Source organism: Bos indicus x Bos taurus, chromosome 5 (genome assembly GCF_003369695.1).
Source record: "Bos indicus x Bos taurus breed Angus x Brahman F1 hybrid chromosome 5, Bos_hybrid_MaternalHap_v2.0, whole genome shotgun sequence".
NCBI lineage: Eukaryota > Metazoa > Chordata > Mammalia > Artiodactyla > Bovidae > Bos > Bos indicus x Bos taurus.
This window is the reverse complement of record NC_040080.1, coordinates 56624018-56646953: the sequence shown is the minus strand read 5'-3', so window position 1 is coordinate 56646953 and position 22936 is coordinate 56624018. Positions and strand designations below refer to the sequence as shown.

The window sequence follows — 22936 nt, the reverse complement described above, 5'->3', positions numbered from 1 at the left end:
TAATGATGCTCCTAAGGCCCACTTGACTTCACATTCCAGGATGTCTGGCTCTTCCTCCTTTATCATTTCTCAATGCTCTGTCTTTCTTTTACTAAGGCCCTGTTTTTCAAGTAAATGTTAAGAAATTACTTAAATTTAAATTAGTTAAAAATTTGTTCTCAATTTCTTCATCTATAAAATTACAATAATAATATCCATTCCCTCCAAAATTATGAAAATTAAATTATATGAGGTGCTTCACAAATATTAACTATATTCCTAAGTGTAAGCATTTGCGAGCATACCACCTTTGGTACTATTTTTCTTTACCATCAAATTCTATAAATGACTGTAAAATCTTTACCTTAAGCTCCTAACCTCTCTCATCATAATTCTATACTAATATTTCAGTTTGTATACCATGCCTCACTCTCAATGAGTTTACAAAACCAAATTTGTCATATCATCCTCCTCTTCATCAAAATGAACTTCTGCTTAAGTTTTTCCTATATCTATTACTATCATTCAAAAATTCCAGTCAACCAGTCATCTTTGACTCCCTTAGGTCTAATCCACCTCTCCATACATGTTTTATCCAAAGTGTCTCTTGCATCAGGTGCTATACAAAAAGGATAAAACATCATAACCAAGTTCAAAGTTGGATTAACATTCAAAATTAAAGGAATGCATTTATCACTTTAATAGAACAAAAAGAAAAAAAGTAGTATGATCATCAAAATATATATTAAAAAACAATAAAATGGGAAAAAACACTTTTATGTTAAAAAAAACTTTCAGCAGGTGTACCTATGGCTGATTCTTGTTGATGTATGAGAGAAAACCACAAAATTCTGCAAAACAATTATCCTTCAATTTAAAAAATTTAAAAAAAAAAAAGCTCTCTGCAAACTAGCAGCAGAAGGGTACATATAAGAAACTTAAAGCTTATAGTTAATGTTGAAATACTGAGTGTGTTTCCTCAAAATAGCAAATAAGGAAAGGATTTCTGGCTTTACCACTTCCATGCACCATAAAGATAAGAAAAAGAAATAAAAGACATAAAAATCAGAAAGGATAAAGTAAGACCATTATTATTTTCAGATGACAGGGAAGGAAAAAATCCTAAGGAAATTATTTTTTAAAGGAACTACTGTGAGTTTTAAATGAAATAATCCAGGTGAAAGTTACAAGGATGATATAAAACTCAATTGTATTTCTATATATCAACAGTAAACAAAATTGGAAAGTTAAAACAGTAAACAGTACTAAAGCATTAGGTCAACTCAGTGAGAAAGGGAAGTCTTTCGCCATATAGGAAAAAAAATGAAACTTGACTCCCACCTCACACCATACAAAAATGATTTGTGATAGTTTGCAGAACTAAATGCAAAAGCCAGAACCAGAAAGCTTATGGGGAAAAAAAATGGGTGCATATACTTATAACCTGGAAAAAGACACAAAAGGCACCAACCATGAAAAATAATTTAAAAATCATATTTCACTAAAATTAAAATATTCTATTCATCAAAAGGTAGCATTAAAAAATGTTAAGGTCGGTTTTCCCCTGGTGGTCCAGTGGTTAAGGATCTGCTTTGTAATACAGGAGACATGGGTTTGATCCCCAGCCAGGGAAGATCCCTCATGCCACGGGGAAACAGCCATGCGCCACAGCTACTGAAGCAGCACTCCAGAGTCCATGCTCTGCAACAAGAGAAGCCACCACAGTGAGAAGCCCATGCGCCACTACTGGACAGTGACCCCTACTCAGCACAGCTGGAGAAGCCCGCTTGGAGCAGCTAAGACCCAGCACAACCATAAATAAATAAAAAGCTTTTTAAAAATGAAGGCAAATCACAGACTGGGAAAGATATTTACAGTGCATAAACCAGACAAATAACTAAAATCTTTTAGAATTACAGGAGAATTTAGTTATAAATGTAGTAATAAAAATACTGTAGTAGTAATAAATGTCATATGAATGTAGTAATAAAAATTACTACAAATTGACAATTAGGAAATTGAACAATCCCATAAAAAAGACGTGAACAGGCACTTCTCAAAAGATATAATAATGAGCAATAGCCACAGGAAAAAGTGCTTAAAGCCATAATGAGAAATGCTTTCATACCCATAAGGATGGTTAAAATGAAAAAAATTGAAAGTGTAAATGTTGGCGAGACTGTGGAGAAATAAAAAATCTCAGATATTTCTATGTGGGTTTAAATTATGGAACTACTACTTCAGAAAACTCTTGGCAAGTTTCTTACAATATTAGCTATTCATGTTCCCTACAACCTGACAATTCTACTTTTTGGTATCTATATGAACATACAGTGCACATTCATTCATAACACCAAATAACATGAAACAACTATGTTAATCCAACTACTCAGCAAAAAAGAAAAAAAAAGGCACAACATGAGTGAATTATATTGAGTGAAAGAATCCAGACCTGGGCATACATAAAACATACACATACAGTAGGATTCCATTTACATAAAGTTCAAGAATAGGCAATTCTAAATTATGATGATAAAAATCAGAAAGAAGTGGCACCAGTGGTAAAGAATCTGCCTGCCAGTTCAGGAGATGCAAGAGATGTGGGTTTGATCCCTGGGTTGGGAAGATCCCACTGCATTATTCTTGCCTGGAAAATTCCATGGACAGAAGACCCTGATGGGCTACAGTCCATGACGTTGCAAAGAGTCAAACACAACTGAGCAACTGAGCAAGCATGCATGCACACACTGAGGCAGGAATAAGGGCCACTGATTGGAAACAGGCATGAGGCAACTTTCTGAGGGTAACACCAATGTTCTATATCCTGCCTTGAATGGTGGTTACACCTACATACACAGTTGTCAAAATCCATCAAACTGTATTCTTCTACTAAGGGTAAAAAGATGCTTCACCAGGAAAACATTAAAAAGAAAAAAAGGCATTACAAAGAAAAAGCAAAAAGAAAACTGGTATGTCAACGCTGTGCTGTGCTTAGTCGCTCAGTTGTGTCCAACTCTTTGCGACCCCATGGACTGTCCACCAGGCTCTGCTGTCCATGGGGATTCTCTAGGCAAGAATACTGGAGGAATGCCCTCCTCCAGGGGATTTTCCCAACCCAGGGATCAAAACCAGGTCTCCTGCAATAGACCTACCTAAATTTTTTAACATGTAAATATTTTTCAAGTATTTCAAGTATCTTTTCAAGTTTAGAAACAGTTCTACTTTCAAGTATGAGTAAGTGAGCTTAGCCTTGCAAATTCATCTAAATAGAGAGCCTCAGGCTTATGGATCAATATACTGAAAAGAAACAAAGAGAAGCCAGTAGCACATCAGTATTTCAGACTCTGTGAATCAAAAATAGAAAGTTTCACAATCTGAGGAATTTTAGGACATGTAAGAGTCCAAAGAAGCAAAGGTAAAAAAATCAAATATAGTATGCAGAATTAACGGTTGTGACTTACTGAGTTAATAAATATGCCAAATAGTCAAACTCAATAAAACACTGCAAAATCTGTCACAATTAATACACCAGTCAGAAACACATGCAATGTATAATCAGCTCTACCTCATATTGAAAGCAAGAACTCATTGGTTATAATGGATATCTTCCATTTATAGATAGAGTTATGAAAATAGACTAGATAAAGGGATGCATGAGGCGAAGGAGAAGTAACCCAACTTGCTCTATCTGATCAGTATCTATTTGTAGTGAGTGAATACGATGGACAGTTCTGTTTTTATCTCTCATCTGTTTTGTATCAGTTTTCTCACAATAAGACTAAACACATGTACTAATGCCCAGGCAAATAAATGCAAATTAATGATTAAGAGTTGTACTTGTACTTCCATTTTAAAGGCTCATCACTGGTTTTAAGAGTGAAATGATCATTCCAATTATGTTATTAATTTGTAATTAATAAATGAAAACAATATCTGAATACCCATAAGTCAATCAAATCACATTCATGCATTTCCAGACAGAAAAGCCAGGAGAATTATCAAACACCTAGAGGGTTAATAAGCCTATGATCAAAATATAGACTCTTATATAAGCTAACCAATAATTATCTTTCCTTTGGAACAGTAACTGTTGTCAATGTTCCATTCCTGACACACCTGTGCCTTGTCAGAGCACACCAGGGAGTCCTCTATTTTATCCATCTAGCTGTCTGTTATTCACACCCTCTAGTCTCCAAACCATTTCTTGAAATCATGTGTTCTACTCCAATACTCCTTCATAATTACTTTCACTTGAATTTTCTATTCCCTGCTCTCTATAATAAATGAAGAACCCCAGGAGATCAGGACTCAAAAGGAGAAATAACTACTGCACCAATGTCTCTGAGGTAAAAGAAAGAGTGGCCCATGTGAGGTTATATTCTTTCTTAATTATATGCCTTGGCTGTTATTGTTCTACAACATACATACATACAGGCTGCATTGGTTCTAATTGAAATACCATCATCCTTAGTTTCACAATTTTTTCCCTTCATTTTTTCTTCCCTAAATCATCATTATAACATCTAATAAAGGAAAGTAGAGTCAGTTACCTTCATACACATTTAAAAATGGACAGAACCAAGGAGTGGAGTCAAGTGGAATTTCTGGCTTTAACACTACTCCTAGATTTCTTCAAAGTTTACTAAAATAAGATAGAATATGTAAAGAAGGATTTATGGAGTAAGATCCTTTAGAGTTCATTAGATTACACAGAAAAGAATCTTTTTCATTCACTGAATGACCAAATGCATTTACATTAGAGAATTTACACTGATATAAAATTAACTGTTTAGCAATAAATTTTATTAATATATATAAGACAATCTCCTACATAAATAGTTTAAAATGTTGGAAATGCAATAGCTGCCCAATAGCACCAGAAACACCTTAACCTAGTGAGAAAACCAATGATAATAAATGTGACATTTGGCAACTAAATCTAAGTTTAGTGGGGCTGACTTCCTGAAACAAATGAACTAGGTCAAATTTCCCTGAAAACGAAGAGGAATTATTGAAAACATTTTCCTGCTCCACATACCAGGACATTGTGTGAAATATTACCTATGCCTAAATGAACCTATAAGTTTTATCCTCATAAAGAGGTAGCAAATTATATATCCTAATGAGGAGTTTTCTACCCTCTGAACAGGATTGTAGGAGACAATTATTACACCAAGGAAAGTACAAGAAACTTCAAATCAGTTGCACAACTTAGCCCCTTTGGAGTGCCAATATACTTATCCATAACACTAAAATATACATTCCCTTGAAACTTATAAAGGTTAAACAAAATAATTTGTAGGAAAGTGTTCTATAAGCTGTAGCAGAAATGCAAAGCTTAAATGTCATTTTACTGATAAGGATGATACATGTAATAAAAAAATCCAAAATAAGTTGTGTTAAAGAAGGTAAGATGTTAAACAAATTATTGCTCATTTAGGTCAAAACAATATTAAAAGACATTTGTTCTGCAAATTGGCTCAAACTATTTGTTCATACTATATATCTAAGGAGATAGTGAATGGCATTGATTGGATCCAAAGTTCCTCTCTCTTGAATTTTATGAGGCCCATTCAGAATGAGCTAGGTTGAGAACACCACCAATTCCATGTTCTGAGTCCATCTGTTGGCAAAAATATAATGCAAACAGCTTTATAAGTGCTATTTTCAATGAAATATCACAGAACAGCTTGTCCCAATGATATTTCTAAAGCTTGCCTGCAAACCGCCTACTGGGAAATCCAACTGAAAGAAAAGGGGTAAGAGAAAGAAACCCATATAGAAAAGTGACAGAAATGGAAAAAAAGAACAAAAGGTAAAGAGACTAGCTAGAGGAAATTGAGCACTGGAGAAAAATAAGGAGCAATGAGAGGTGCAATATCAAATACAGACAAAATTAGTTTGAAGCCATAAAGGATAAAGATTTGGAAAAAACATGTATATATAAACGACTGGGATTGGAGGATAAAGGACTTATCACAAACAATGTTGCATGTCCAAAGAAATAAAGACAAAAGAAAAAGGAAACACCAGAAAACATGTAACAGCTCAATAGTTCGAGCATAATTATTAAAATGTTGAGAAAAATGATGTGAAATAGCCATCGCTATTTCACATTTTTCTAAGCTTGTTTTTTCATGTAATATACAAATTCAATTTTCCAAAAGCTAACAGATTTCAATGTGTATCATCATCTCGAAGGGAAGGAAACATTCTCTTCCAAGTCCATTCTTTTAACCTGGAAGTCCATTTACTTATAAAATAGTCCCGGTACTGCAATATAGATGGTGTGCATGCACTGATTCAAAAACAAAATATATTAAACTGCACATGATGTCATGATGAGCACTTACCTGGGGTCGAATGACTTTTACAATATTTTTGAGGGCAGTGTCAGGGGATGGAGGTGAGCAGTCAGGTGTTGGGCCTGTGGAGCTGTTTCTATGGTTACTAGTTCCTGGAGCAGTAATTGCTACCTCAGAGGCATTATCTGGGAATAAAAATAGAACAACCATGAACCTAATCACTCAGTTTACCTTCTAAGACTTAAAATTACTTTAATGAAAATGAATTGATATTTAAACTTAAAACTGGTATTAATTACAAGATCATAATGTGGAATACACTTGGCAGTTTATTTTAAAGATAATTTGTTTATTGAATGTTTTATTTTCTTTTAGAATGGTAAATATTCCCCTGTAGTATTGTTCCAAGGAGGAAGAGTATTATTACTTAATTTATAATGATAGATCATCCAGTATAAATGTTTAGACTGCCATTATACAGATGACTAAAACATCACCTTAACTTAAAAGAATGCTCTTTTTATATGACTGGCCTAAGTTTTCTCTATAATATTCATGCCTTCCCAAAGCACTTTTCCCAGAAATCCCTCAAATTGTTAAAAAAAAAAAAAAAATAGCATCCCAGTAAATTAACCTGGATAAAAAACTGACATTTGTGCAAAATAGTTTTATAATGTAGATAAAAACAAAATTATCACTCTCAGATACATATATCTTCCTAGATGGTCAAAGCTAAGTGAATGAAATTTCAAAAATCCAAAGTAATCTTCCCTTATGTTCAGTATTGTGGGAGCAGAAATAAGAAACTGATGACTTGAAAATCAGCAATATGTATAACGTTTTCCTCTTAAATTTATATCAAAACAAAATAACATCAAAGATGCAGTTTTAGAATGCTTAAAATACTGGGGAAAGGATGGAGAAGGTTCTGTAAATAACTCCCGCTAGCACATAGAAGTTATATTATTTTAACGACAGTTTGGCAAATCCTCTAGAGCTTTTTATGGAAACTGTTGCAAGCTCAAATGTTCAAAACATTTACTTCCTTGTTATATTTTTAATTATTCCCCAATAATTTTCTGTACTCGACAGCTGAATTGGTCCAAGAGTGACTAGGACTGGGAATTCTTTAGAGACCAGCAAGTGTCTCTGTGCCATGGCCATCACCAACAATCCCAGGTGAAAAGCAATGATTTGTTAAGGCACTTCTTGCTCACAGAAAGCAAGAGGATGAAACTCTCCCCATTACTTTAAAATATAATTTATTTTCACTGGGGAATCCAGACATAGGCTCATGAAATTAAAAAATGCAAGTGTGACACACCAAATTAAATAGATAATTCATAAACCGTCTTAGATGTGTCCAGAGCTCACTCTTGATTTAGTATAATACATAAGGTGGGGTTTGAATGAGCATCTCAAGAATAAGCCAGCTCCTGAAAGACAGTAGTCTGTGGGGGAAGTCTTCTGAATAGGCTAAGGTAGTATGAGTGAACACTGAAATGGAGACAAAACATCAGTTAGCAAGAATGACAAGATGCATTCATTCTCTCTAATTTGTCCCCTCCTTCTTTCATTCATTCACTCATACATCTAAAACATTTATTTGGGAGCAATTATGTATTTGGCATTATGTTTTATGGATAAATTGAAAAGAATCTCTGGTCAGGGATTAGGATGAATAGGTGGAACACAGACTCTCAGGGCAGTGAAACTATTCTGCACAATACTGTAACTGTGGGTGTATGTCTCTGTACATTTGTCCAAACCCACAGAATGTACAGCACCAAGAGTGAACCCTCTCGTGAACTATGGACTTTGTGTGATAATGATGTGTCAGTGTCAAGGTCCACTGACTGAAAATGAATGTACCACTCTGGAGGGGGATACTGACAGTGTGGGAGGCTGCACCTGCATGGCAGCAGGGAGTACAAAAGGAATCTCTATACTTTCCACTTGATTTTTCTGTAAACTTAAAACTGCCGTAAAAAATAAAGTCTAGTAAATTTTTTTTTAAATCTCTGCCCTTGAGAGGTATACAATCAAATGTGCCATGAGACATGCAAGCAATTTATAATGCAGTATAACTTGAGAGTTGATAACAGGTAGATGAAGCATGATGAAAAAGCAGGGGGAGAAGAAATCCAACTGTGGCTGGGAAGGAAGATGGTTGTTGAAAAGCTGCAGTTTTCAGGTAAGAAAGGTAGGACTAGAACATAAAACATAAGGGCTTGGAGAGTGAAAGAGTATATATAAAGCTAATATTTTATGTTAGGAAGATATTGGAGCTAAGTTTAGATAACTAAAAGTAGGTTTTATTATTTTGTTTGTGCTTAATTCTGTAGGCAATGGGAAATACTGAAGATATTTAAGCAGAGACCAGCCTAGTAATGACAATAATTGCTAATGGTTATTGAGCATTTATTATGTGCAGGGAGCATGTTAAATTATTTTACTTACTGAATCTCATTGAATCCTCCAAATAATTCTTTGAAATAGCTACTATTACTACCACTCCCATTTTACAGAAAAGACAATCACAAAGTTAAATTTCCAGTAAATTGATGACAAGAAGTTCTAGATTGATGGCACATTGCCTTTCTGCTGGTTAGCATGCCCTAGGTATGCAAATATGAACAGAGGAGGCACAGCCTGAAGACTATTGTCATAGTCAAGTTACGGGCAGTCTCTACTTCTGGAGTCAACCAACTCCACAAAAACAAAGTAGAACATGGAAACAGTAAGATGGAAATAATAAAAACAGAAAATATCAACCATAAAAACATCTTAGAGTACACTTGTGTGTACTATAGGTATAATACCTGGAAGCAGGGAGATGAGTTAACAACAGTGACTCAGGATAAATCAGGGTATTAGCATTTGAGTTGGTGATAAGGTTGGATTCTGGATATATTTTGAAGATAGACTAATAGAATTTCTTGATATGTTGGATACAGGGGAGGAGAGGAATAGAGAAGGCAAGCATAACTAAGGTTTTTGGCCTGAGGAACTGAAAAAGATGGAGTTTTGAGCAGCAGAAATAGGAAAGACTATGGGAAAAACACACATTCCCTACTATATCACTTCAAATTTTGCCTCTATCCCATTTTCTCTCTTCTCTCCTTTTGGATTTCAGTGAAATAATGTTAGACTTATTATTTATTATAATTTATTATCTCTTTTGTACCCTCATTGTTTTCTCTCTGTATTGCATTCTGGATAGTTTTATATATATATAAATATTCATTTTCCAGCTTACTGGTTCTTTCTTCAGCTATGTCTAGTCTGCTATCAAACCATTTACTTACTTTCAATTATGCTTTTCAGTTCTAAAATTTCTATCTGGTTCTTTTTCAAATACACTACATTATCATTTAGCATTTTCAATACCCCAGCATTTGCTTACTCTTATTTATTCAAATTGGAAGTTGTTTTGCTTTTTAATCTGTCTGATAATTCCAATGCTTGAAGTCTTCATGAATCTGTTTTTATGCCTCTATTTCTCATTCATAGTATTTTGTTCTGTCTGTCCGTCACATCTTCAATTCTGTGCTACTTTTTACTTTTTATTAGAATGAATTAAACATTAATTATGACTCTATCTTTTAGTAAATATTAATTTAAAAAAGAACACAAACTCATATTCTAATACCAGATGCTGGGGTTTGTGGAAAACCTATCTGTTCAATGTTAGATAATTTATTTAATTACTCTGGATTTTAGTCTTTCTTTAAAACATGAGGATGATTAATAACTATATTCTGGGGCTATGTGTGAGAGAATTCAAATGAAAAATAACTAGCACATAATCAGATACATAGTATGCAGTTAATAAATTTGAGTTTCCTTTTTCCCTATCAAACCAAATATCAGAATTAAACTAAAATATGGAGGAAAGAAAATCTAGAGAGAAAAGCAAGGGTATAAATAGCAGTACTTTGTAGATAAAATATCTAGAGTAATAACTCTGAGTACTTGGGTAGAATTTGAGACCAGTATCTTTCAGCTACTAACACAAATTGGTAGGGACAGAATTTAATTTCAGAAATAAGAGATGATCCCTTGGGGAATGATTCACTGCAAGGTCTGGCCCTGTTAAGTGCTTTTGCCTCAAAGCCAGAAAAAACTGTTGGGTAGTCCATGCAGACTGTAAAGCAAAAGCTTCTTGAATGTTTCTTGTAAGTAATTTAATACATACTACAAGATAGTGAATAATCATGTACTAAATTATTTTAAAAAGACTCTAAGTGTGTCCATCTTCTGAATCCATGATCTGTACCATTACACTGATAATTTGATTTTATACTACCTTGCATTGTTCATTATCTCTTCCAGACTAGGTTATATTTTCACAGTGACTTACATTTCCCTTATTCTCTCCACAGCTCTTAGCTCAATGCAATCTTCTAAGAATACTAAGTGAAGTAAAATGAATAAAATAAAACCTGTGTGTCAGGGGAAACCATCATAAATGCCCTTAATTATATGGAGAAAGGTGATCTGGTTTTTATAATTCCATGGTCCTTTTGGAGAAATCCAAATGAAAAGTATATTCTAGAACATACATAAGAGTCTTAGTAAAGTGATTTATTCTTAACATATCCTTTACTATATTATTTATAAAAATCCACCAATCATCCAGTGGACTTCGCAAAATGACAGCTTATATCCATGATGGTCTTACATGGTCAACCTGCACTTCACACCTGCAGCTACAAAACATTTCTGATTAAAAGGAAATGAGGTGTGTAAAAATTGCTTAGAGAAAATTACTGAATATACTTGCAACTTCAGATTGAAATGAGACACCTTGTAGTCACATTACTTTCTATGCATTAGATTATGCATTATGACTGTCAGTTTCTTCTATAGTAACAAGCACAGGGAAAATCTTTCTAGTTTACAGGGGCTTTTACAAGAAAAGTATTCTATGAATACTATGTAATATTATAGTATACAATTTTAATGCCATTCACTAGCATGTACTGAACAGCTAAAGTATACCAGAGACCGGGCTAGTTGCTATGTAGCTGGCAAAGAGGACTGATGTTATTTTGGCTGGAGATTCAGGAAAGGTCTCATGGAAGAGGTGGAGTTCTGTCAGGAGTTCTCTGATGGGTTAGTAAAACTTAGAAAGAAATGAGTGTGAAAAACATTTCCAGAGTTGGAAGTAGGAGGAGTAAAAGGTATTGATAAAAAGATGGGAAAGAGGCACATTTAGAAAGAGTTAGTTTGAATAGAATAGAATATTCATGGAGGTAATGCTAAGAAATGGAGGACATACATACAACAAATTTGGGCTCTAGAATCAAACAAATCTAATCTGAAATCCTGCCGCAGTCACCCTCAGTTTCATCATCTGTGAAAAAGTGCCTTTCTCATGGTGTTTTTGTAAGGATAAATAAAATATGTGTGTGTGTATGTGTGTATTTTTGCCTGGCACATAGTAAGTGTTAAAGTAATTATTGCTATTACTATCATATACTTGCCAGATAATAATAACTATAAGTAGATAGGTGGCTTGAGGTATTATTGTGGAAAGTCTTGAATTACCAAGTAATTAAGTAACTAAGCAACTATCAAGTAAGCATTTAATAATTATTAGTGTAACAATTCATGAAATATAATTTTCAATTGTTGGCGTTAAGTCAGAAATTTGCAAAGCTTTTCTGTAAAGGTCCAGATTGTAAACATTTTAAGCTCTGAAGGCTAGGTCATCTTTTTTGCAACTATTCAGCTCTGCCATTATAGCACAAAAGCAGTCATAGACACTATGTAAGCAAATGGCTGTGGCTGCATTACAAGAAAACTTTATTAACCAAAACAGGAATGGTCCAGATTTAGTTAATAGGCCATAGTTTGTAGGTCCTGTCATAAGTATTTCCCATGGAAGTGTTCTCCCTCTGATGGAGACACCTAGAATTATATATCATACATCTACTTTTCCATTTTCACATTATATATGAACATTCTTCTCACTATGCAATTAAAAACTAAGGTTTCATTATGAAAAATTCATTTAACCTTTGTAAAACATAACATTATATCTAATGCAAGGGCAATGCCTTGGGACAAAAAGTGTTCAAAAGATGTTTATTGCATGGATGAATAAATAAGTGAATAAGACAAATTGAACTTTTGAATTCTAAAGTGACTTTCAGTAATGCTACATGACAATCATTTCTGGGAAAGAGAGTATGAAAATCATAAGTGAAATAGCCCAGTTATCCTCTGTTTGTTATTTTCAGTGAGAAAGTACTTACTCTGCATCATGTGAGGAAGTTAATATTTAACAATTACTTTAAAGAATTATTTAACATTTCAAATAGTTAATACATTATACTTTCTCCTACCAATGGTTTCTTAAGAATTAGAATGCAGAGATACAAAGAATAGCAAGGAGAGATAAGAAAGCCTTCCTCAGTGATCAATGCAAACAAATAGAGGAAAACAATAGAATAGGAAAGACTAGAGATCTCTTCAAGAAAATCAGAGATACTAGGGAAACATTTCATGCAAAGATGACCACAATAAAGGACAGAAATGGAATGGACCTAACAGAAGCAGAAGATATTAAGAAGAGGTGGCAAGAATACACAGAAGAACTATACAAAAAAGATCTTCATGACACAGATAACCATGATGGTGTGATCACTCACCTAGAGCCAGACAACCTGGAATGCAAAGTCAAGTGGGCCTTAGGAAGCATCACTATGAACAAAGCTAGTGGAGGTGATAGAATTCCAGTTGAGTTATTTCAAATCCTGAAAGATGATGCTGTGAAAGTGCTGTGCTCAATATGCCAGCAAATTTGGAAACCTCAGCAGTGGCCATAGGACTGGAAAAGGTCAGTTTTCATTCCAATCCCAAACAAAGGCAATGCCAAAGAACATTCAAACACCGCACAATTGCACTCATCTCAAAGGCTAGCAAAGGAATGCTCAAAATTCTCCAAGCCAGGCTTCAACAGTATGTGAACTGTGAACTTCCAGAAGTTAAAGCTGGATTTAGAAAAGGTAGAGGAACCAGAGATCAAATTGCCAGCATCCGTTGGATCATTGAAAAAGCAAGATCATCCAGAAAAACATCTGTTTCTGCTTTATTGACTATGCCAAAGTTTTGACTGTGTAGATCACAATAAACTGTAGAAAATTCTGAAAGAGATGGGAATACCAGACCACCTGACCTGCCTCCTGAGAAATCTGTATGCAGGTCAAGAAGCACCAGTTAAAACGACATGGAACAGCAGACAGATTCCAAATTGGGAAAGGAGTATGTCAAGGCTGTAGTATACTGTCACCTTGCTTATTTAACTTGTATGCAGAGTACATCATGAGAAATGCTGGACTGGATGAAGCACAAGCTGGAATCAAGATTGCCAGGAGAAATGTCAATAACCTCAGATATGCAGATGACACCACCTTTATGGCAGAAGGCAAAGAAGAACTAAAGAGCCTCTTGATGAAAGTGAAAGAGGAGAGTGAAAAAGTTGGCTTAAAACTCAACATTCAGAAAACTAAAATCATGGCATCTGGTCCCATCACTTCATGGCAAATAGATGGGGAAACAGTGGAAATAGTGTCAGACTTTATTTTTTGGGGCTCCAAAATCACTGCAGATGGTGACTGCAGCCATGAAATTAAAAGACGCTTGCTCCTTGGAAGAAAAGTTATGACCAACCTAGACAGCATGTTAAAAAGCAGAGACATTACTTTGCCAACAAAGGTCCATCTAGCCAAAGCTATGGTTTTTCTAGTAGTCATGTATGGATGTGAGAGTAGGAGTATAAAGAAAACTGAGCGCTGAAGAATTGATGCTTTTGAACTGTATGCTTTTGAAGAGTTGAGAGGACTCTTGAGAGTCCCTTGGACTGCAAGGAGATCCAACCAGACCGTCCTAAATGAAATCAGTCCTGAGTGTTTATTGAAAGGACTATTGCTGAAGCTGAAACTCTAATACTTTGGCCACCTGATGAGAAGAACTGACTCATTTGAAAAGACCCTGATGCTGGGAAAGATTGAAGGCAGGAGCGAAAGGGTCTACAGAGGATGAAATAATTAGATATTATTACTGACTCGATGGAAATGAGTTTGAGCAAGCCCCAAGGGTTGGTGATGGACAGGGAAGCCTGGCGTGCTGCAGTCCATGGGGTCACAAAGAGTTGGACACAACTGAGTGACTGAACTGAACTGAAGAATTAGAAATATTTTCTAATATACTGAAAACTGAAAAACTTGAACATTCATTACTATTAACAACCATTTACATAGTCAATAGTATTGATAAAGCATTTTACCAGATAAAATATGTGGTGGTTGTTGTTGTTTAGTCACTAAGTTATGTCCAACTCTGCAACCCCATGGTAGGCAAATTTTAAGATCATCCTGTCTGATCCCTGCCTTATGGTATTCATGTTTTTGTTACATTCTCACCTCTAGACTATAAACTGAACTTGTTGACCAGCTTCTAACAAATAAATATAGAACAACTGACCCTTGAACAGTGCTGAGGTTAGGGATGCTGACGTCTATTAGTATAGTGTAGTGTAGTGTAAAATCCTAGTATAACTGTCCAATTGGCCCTCATGGTCAGCAGTTCCTCTGTATCTGGGGTTCCGCCTCTACAGATTCAACCAACCACCGATGGTGTAGTCATGTAGTACTTATTTATTGAAAAGAACCTGAGTATAAATGGACCCATGCGTTCAAACCCATGTTGTTCAAGGGTCAACTGTAATGAGATGTTGCTTCAGGATTAGGTTAGAAGAATGGCTTCAGGATTAGGTTAGAAAGCTAATGGCTTCTGTCTTACCTGTGCCCTCTCACAGTCTCTCAACTCTTCTGCACTGAGGAAAGCAAGTAACTGTACTGTGAACAGCCTTTGGGGAGGCCCACAAGGCACTGTGAGGGACTAAAGCCCTCAGTTTAACAGCCTACTGGGAACTGAAGCTTGTCAATAACTGCATGAGTCAACTTGAAAGTGGATCCTTCACACCCAGTCAAGCCTTGAAATGACTGTAGTTCTGGCTAACAGCTTGACTGTGACCTCAGAGAGACCCTGCTCCAGAGCCACCTAGCTAAGACCCTCCTGGATTCCTGGTCCACAAAAACTGTACATGTGTGCTTGCTCAGTCGTGTCTGACTCTTTGAAACCCCACAGACTGCAGCCTGCCAGGCTCCTCTGTCCATGGGATTTTTCAGGCAAGAATACTGGAGTGGGTTGCCATTTCCTCCTCCACAGGCTCTTCCTAACCCAGGGAGCAAACTGGCATCTCCTGTGTCTCCTGCATTGCAGATGGATTCTTTACCACTGAGCCACCAAGGAAGCCCACAAAAACTGTGAGGTTTAAATATTTGTTGTTTTCAGCCATATGTTTTGGGGTAAATTGCTATATAGCAATAGATAACTAATATGTTAGGTGTTTGGCTAACATTGATAACAAGGTCAACATGTTAAATGTTTGGGCTACAATAGTAAACAGTCTCTTAACCTCATTTTGAAGTTGCTGCCTATTTAATGGAAAATACAGAAGGAAAAATGTAGAATTAAAAATCTGTCATTCATGCTAGTGTGGGAGCACAGAAGAGTGAGCCACTAACTGAATAAGGGGCCCAGGGTGGGAGGTAAATTTATGGGTAAGGAGAGGAAGACAACAAGAAATATTTCATCATAGTCTTAAAGAAGGAGTACCATCAAGCATTTAAGGAGGGAGAAGCATTTTAAACAAACAAAAAACACAATATGCAATGGGGCAGAAGTATGGAAGAACATTATGACTTTGGGGAACTATAAAAAGCTAGCCTGGATGGAACACAGGATGTGTGTGGAAAATGAATGGAGATGATGTTGGCAAAGTAAGGTATTAAGATGAAAGATGGCAAGGCATATGAAAAGATGAGAAAACAAAACCGACTTTGTGAAAGATTGAATTTTTCTATTCAAAAAAATCAGCAACATTGCATTTCTAAAATTGTTTTCTTTGAAGCTATGGTCAAACACCACTTCCATCTATAAAAGGAACAGACTACAAAGCTACAGTCACTTTAAAATTCTCATCATAGAAGAGGCCACATTTGTGTGCTAAATGCATGCTGATGTTGATTGACCAGCAACTTCAAGCTGACATTTGGTGTTTTAAAGATCTTTGGTCTTACCTACATCAGAGAGGCTCTTCTAAGAACCCAACAGCTCCAAGGTTTCAAGGACATCAAAGAGTCCACAGTCTCAATTCAACCATGAAAAGTAGCCCCATGGACAGACTGTGGTAGGACAATATTCTCTGTCTCCTCACCCCCTCATTCTTGTTCCCATTCCTCAACCATGGCAGGGAGAGCATCTTTAGCATAATTATAATAATTATATCATCAGAATTATGCTGTAATTTGTGAGGACATTAGTAGAAGGAAGTGTTATTTGTCCTACAGATTCCCTACTCTGAAGAGCTCAAGAATTTAGGAGGAGTTGGGGCAGGATGGTACCAAGAATGACAATTCCTTGACTTTTACCACCAGGATGAAATAGATCCCTGGGGTGATGCACGGTAAGCGAAATGAGAGGCAGAGGGAGGCCAGAGGAGATGAGTCCCCTCCCAAGGCTGACTTTTATGGACTGATTGTAAGGAAATGAAGAGGGTAAAAAAAATTAAAGAAATAAAATATTTTATCTCATGTTGGGCAATTCATGGATTCTTTAGTTTTGTGCTTCAATTCTCACATAGATTTTTATTTTCCAGGATCTATTGGCTTTGAGCACCATTTTGGGTTTTAATCTTTCCTTTTGGTCTTGATGACAAATGCTTTTTTTTTTTTCTGATTTTACTCTCAATGGTAGCTTGTATTCACCTCCTGTATCCTTCTGCTCACTTAAAACTGGTGTTCACACCAACCTGACCACGCCACACCCTAGCAATGTCCTCCTAAGCAGGCATTGAATTCTCATTAAGAGAAGTTAAAAATGAACTTGCCCTGCCTGACTTCAGGCTCTACTACAAAGCCACAGTCTTCAAGACAGTATGGTACTGTCACAAAGACAGAAATATCAATCAATGGAACAAAATAGAAAGCCCAGAGATAAATCCACACACCTATGGACACCTTATCTTTGACAAAGGAGGCAAGAATATACAATGGATTAAAGACAATCTCTTTAACAAGTGGTGCTGGGAAAACTGATCAACCACTTGTAAAATAATGAAACTAAAACACTTTCTAACACCATACACAAAAATAAACTCAAAATGGATTAAAGATCTAAACGTAAGACCAGAAACTATAAAACTCCTAGAGGAGAACATAGGCAGAACACTCTCCGACATACCTCACAGCAGGATCCTCTATGACCCACCTCCCAGAATATCGGAAATAAAAGCAAAAATAAACAAATGGGACCTAGTTATACTTAAAAGCTTCTGCACAACAAAGGAAACTATAAGCAAGGTGAAAAGACAGCCTTCAGAATGGGAGAAAATATAGCAAATGAATCAACTGACAAACAACTAATCTCAAAAATATACAAGCAACTCCTAGAGCTCAATTCCAGAAAAATAAATGACCCAATCAAAAAATGGGCCAAAGAACTAAATAGACATTTCTCCAAAGAAGACATACAGATGGCTAACAAACACATGAAAAAATGCTCAACATCACTCATTATCAGAGAAATGCAAATCAAAACCACTATGAGGTACCATTTCACGCCAGTCAGAACGGCTGTGATCCAAAAGTCTACAAGCAATAAATGCTGGAGAGGGTATGGAGAAAAGGGAACCCTCTTACACTGTTGGTAGGAATGCAAACTAGTACAGCCACTATGGAGAATAGTGTGGAGATTCCTTAAAAAACTGGAAATAGAACTGCCTTATGATCCAGCAATCCCACTGCGGGGCATATACACTGAGGAAACCAGAATTGAACGAGACATGTGTACCCCAATGTTCATCATAGCACTGTTTATATTAGCCAGGACATGGAAGCAACCTAGATGTCCATCAGCAGATGAATGGATAAGAAAGCTGTGGTACATATACACAATGCAGTATTACTCAGCCATTAAAAATAATACATTTGAAACAGTTCTAATGAGGTGGATGAAACTGGAACCTATCATGCAGAGTGAAGTAAGCCAGAAAGAAAAACACCAATACAGTATACTAACGCATATATATGGAATTTAGAAAGATGGTAACAATAACCCTGTATATGAGACAGCAAAAGAGACACAGATGTATAGAACAGTCTTTTGGACTCTGTGGGAGAGGGAGAGGGTGGGATGATTTGGGAGAATGGCATTGAAACATATATAATATCATATATGAAAAGAGTCACCAGTCCAGGTTCGATGCACGATACTGGATGCTTGGGGCTGGTGCACTGGGACGACCCAGAGGGATGATACAGGGAGGGAGGAGGGAGGAGGGTTCAGGATGGGGAACACATGTATACCTGTGGCGGATTCATGTTGATATATGGCAAAACCAATACAATATTGTAAAGTTAAAAAAAAAATCTAGGTCAAAATTAAATCATAAAAAACAAATGAACTTGCTAAAACCCCAGATGAAGGCATCATGGTAGCTGGAGGTGAAAATGAGATTATTTCTTTCATTATCACAGGGCTAAATTTCAGGATTCTTTCACATTCACGTGAAACGTGAATGACTCTGCTAAATGTAAAATGTAAAAATGACTCTGCTATAGTCTGCACTGACTCATATCTATCATTTATTGAAATTCAGTTTACTCTCTTTTATGCCTCAAAGCCAAAGCACATGTTTCCCATTTCTTGCTTTCCACCCCAAAGCTGCCATTACTTTGGGACCTTCAGATTTCTTGTAGATGCTTAAGCAATCATCTAAGCCTAATAGTGTTCTGATTTCTACTCATGTGATTTCATTTTTTTTTTTTTTTGATGTGGACCATTTTAAAGTCTTTATTAATCCATTTCAATATTACTTCTATTTAATGTTTTGTTTTGGCTTTGATCACAAGGCATATGTGATCTTAGCTCCCCTACCAGAGACCGAACTCATACTCATGCACTGGAAAGCAGCCTTAACCACTGGACTGCCAAAAATCCCATTCTGATGTGATCTTTGATTTAACTCCTTTCATATCCTTGTATCTGAGGCTAAACTAGGCACCTCATTTGAACAGCAGTGCTTCATTTGGGTACTGTAATCTCAAAGAACCCATTCCATAGACAGATAGCCCATCGTTTTCACTCTCTCATTTCCTTCACCCAAATTAAACCTATTGTTCAACCCCATTGCTATAAACTAATCCTTTTATCTATCTGCTTTTATTCAATCTATCAACTCCTTTCTATCTTCACTTTTTACATATTCAGCTTAGACATAATGATTCATCATTTAATAACTCTCTTATCAATAACTACATCCATTCCTCTTGTCGTTTTACCACACACTGCAAGCAAAACTCTAATCCGGTCTGCAGTTAACACTTTAATATTCCTTTCATATCTGAAAAATGTATTCTCCTAGCTATTTGAAGTGTTGCTGGCAGACAGTCTTCACCTGTCAGCCCTCTTTGGGAACTGTGTCAGCTGAGGAAACCTGCCTGTCCCAAGGTCACACCCGCTTCCAGGAGCAACCTGCTTCTGATGTCTGCTTACCAGAGGGCTATAAAGGCTGTCCTAGTCACCAACTCGGGATGATTTTGAAGGACTATCCCAGTACTGCAGTTCCCTGGGGAGTCCACAGAGGCCTGTGTTGAGAATTCATCGCAGCCTGACCTCTCCTTCTGCCCTATTTTGCCTCCTTTCCACAGTCATCGCTTCTGAGGGCACTCAGTTTAGTTGCATGCCAAACTCCATCTCAAAGTCTACTTCCTGCTGAATTCGACCTAGATTGAACTCAGTCTAATTGTTCTCAGTGGTCTCTTTCACAGTTTTTTTCAGCAATCAGGTACTAATCACTGCTAAAAACTGTATCAAACAATTTAATATGTTCTTAAAAGTCACACTATTGTGTCATTTCTTCCTTACTGAAGAATCTATCCAGATGACAGGCTGCTTTCTTAAACATTTTCTTTTACCTATACTTCTCAGATTCAGTAAATGCTCATATGACTCCATAAAATCAGTGATGCTTTTACTACACATTATTGAAAATTTTTGTTTGAAACTTGAGGACATTTTTTTCTTATTAACAAAATAGTGCTTAAATACTAGATACAAAGTCATAATCTACTTATGAGTGCAAAAGTATATAATGACTGGAACTTTAAAAGCCCAAAGGGTCTTACTTTTTAAAAAACAAAAAAAAAATTAGGTGACAAAATCTCAGAGCTTCTGATGTATCTGTTATTAATTGTATGTACATCTAAGGGGCCTCTTTCACAAGCAACCAAAAGTCCTGTAATTATCCATGCTTAACACCTATTTTCCAATTTGCAGAGTTATGATGAGAAATATTTCAAACACTGCTTGGCATCTCTGAACTGACCCATCAGTGTGTAGCATACACAGGTTAGTAACTAGTAGACATACAAAAACATAACAGACACACACACACACACACACACACATAACCTTTAAAGTGTTTAGTCTTTGGTGTACTACTCATGGGAAAGAAATATACTGTTACTCTTATAAATACACTTAAGATATCAAGATATAAGTTTTTCTATAATCTGAAATCCTTTCTTTCCCTCAAAAAAAAAAAAAAAAAAAACAACCTACCACTATAGCAAAGTAAGACAAACACTATAGGAATGGACTAGCATGAAGTCCTTCTGCCTTCACCGTTCCCACAAGCCATTGTTAAATTATATGTGCTGTGCTCAGTCGCTCAATTGTACTCAATCACGTCCAACTTTTTCTGAGTCCATGACTGTAGCTCGCCAGGCTCCTCTGTCCATGAGATACGGTGGTCTCCATAGTAAATGTCCTTAGAATTTTTGATAGTGCAAAAACTTTTACATCAAATGAGAGTGCCATATGATAAATTTTAATCCCATTAATTTAACAGATTGTACCAACTAACCACCACAGTGAATTATAATCTGACTTTAAAGTAAATATTTCATGCATTGAAACAAATTTATATTTAACCTGAAATATCAAGAGCTTACTCTTAAATAAATTTCTCCCTTCTTTCTTTATGGATCTTTCCAAGAATGCATAAATCAATATTTCCTGTAATTTTTCTAAAATAGATATTTGAAAACTGTATTTCTGGTCTTTTACTCAGCTAGCTTCCCAATGCCTCAGCATGATAGAAAAGGTTCATCATAATTTCTACTCAACCACTTCTTTCATCTTTTCCCACAGCCCCTTACTTATTTTCTACTCTAGAAAAAGACTCTACCTCTCAGAATGCATCTAATTTCCTCTGACATATAGGTCCTTTTCCCCTTAGTATGACAATTCACTAATTGTCCTACCAGGCCCAGCTCCAATGCTACCTTCTTAGTAAAGTCTTCTCTGGCTGTCAGTGAGTAACTCTCTAACAGTTCCTGCATCATTTTCTCATGTGTCTAAAATTAAGCTCATCACATTATAATTATTCATGTACAAGGGTCTCCATGCTGCTGCTGCTGCTGCTAAGTTGCTTCGGTTGTGTCTGACTCTGTACGACCCCATAGACAGCAGCCCACCAGGCTCTGCTGTCCCTGGGATTCTCCAGGCAGGAACACTGGAGTGGGTTGCCATTTCTTTCTCCAGTGCATGAGAGTGAAAAGTGAGAGTGAAATTGCTCAGTCGTGTCCGACTCTTAGCGACCCCATGGACTGTGGCCCACCAGGCTCCTCCATCCATGGGATTTTCCAGGCAAGAGTACTGGAGTGGGGTGCCATTGCCTTAAGGGTCCCCATAAAGACTATGATTTCCTTGAACACAAGAATGTTTCTTACCTTCTTTATATCCCTCAAACTAAGTACTGTTAATTAGATCAATGAACAAGTACAAGATACTATATCAACTGATTAGATACTTCAAAATAGTAAAGGAGTAAAATAATTCTCGTCCCAGATTTTGAGGAAAAAGAATTTTAAAAGCATTTTAGGATTTTGTTTTAACAGATTTCTAGATGCTAATAAATCACTGAGAGTAGTAACAATGCTGTCATCATCCTGCTCCTCTACAACCAACTTTCCTATAACATTTATTAAAGTTTCTGTATCAACTATGGTTACCATAAGATATATATTTTATTTTAACCAAGTAAAATTGTGCATAAAAAGAAAATCTTAGAAAGCAACACACCAAATGTCAATAACACTCATCTCCAGCTGGTAAGATTATGGTTTTTTATTTTACTTCTCCTTATTTTTGGCCACACTGTGGATCTTATTTCCCTGACCAGGAGTCAAACCCATATCCCATGTAGTAGAAGGACAGTTTCTTAACCACTGGACTACCAGAAATGTCCCATAATTGTTTTAGTTTTATTTTATAAATTTTTTTCTACTTCTCAAATATTCTTCTATGAGTATATGTTACTTTTATGTTTGTTTCAGACATTGGATATTCTAAAAAATGCATTATAGATAAATATTAAAAAAATCCCACTTTTACACTGTCATAAATCTATTTCATTGCACTCTCTCAGGAGTTAATCACACCATTGCAAGGTTAGTATGCATTCTCCATCTGTGAGTTTATATTTTTATTACTTATGTATACACTCATTATCT

The 22936-nt window shown here is 36.0% G+C and overlaps 1 protein-coding gene across 14 annotated transcripts in view; it reads right to left on the bottom strand.

Moving 5' to 3' along the window:
- Window positions 1-22936, bottom strand: part of ANKS1B (ankyrin repeat and sterile alpha motif domain containing 1B) — a 1175033-nt gene that overhangs the window by 728641 nt on the left and 423456 nt on the right. For all 14 annotated transcript variants that reach the window (XM_027542059.1, XM_027542058.1, XM_027542067.1 and 11 more), the window contains exon 11: window positions 6333-6469. In XM_027542059.1, coding sequence (XP_027397860.1) covers window positions 6333-6469 — 137 coding nt within the window. The remainder of the gene's footprint in view (window positions 1-6332; window positions 6470-22936) is intronic.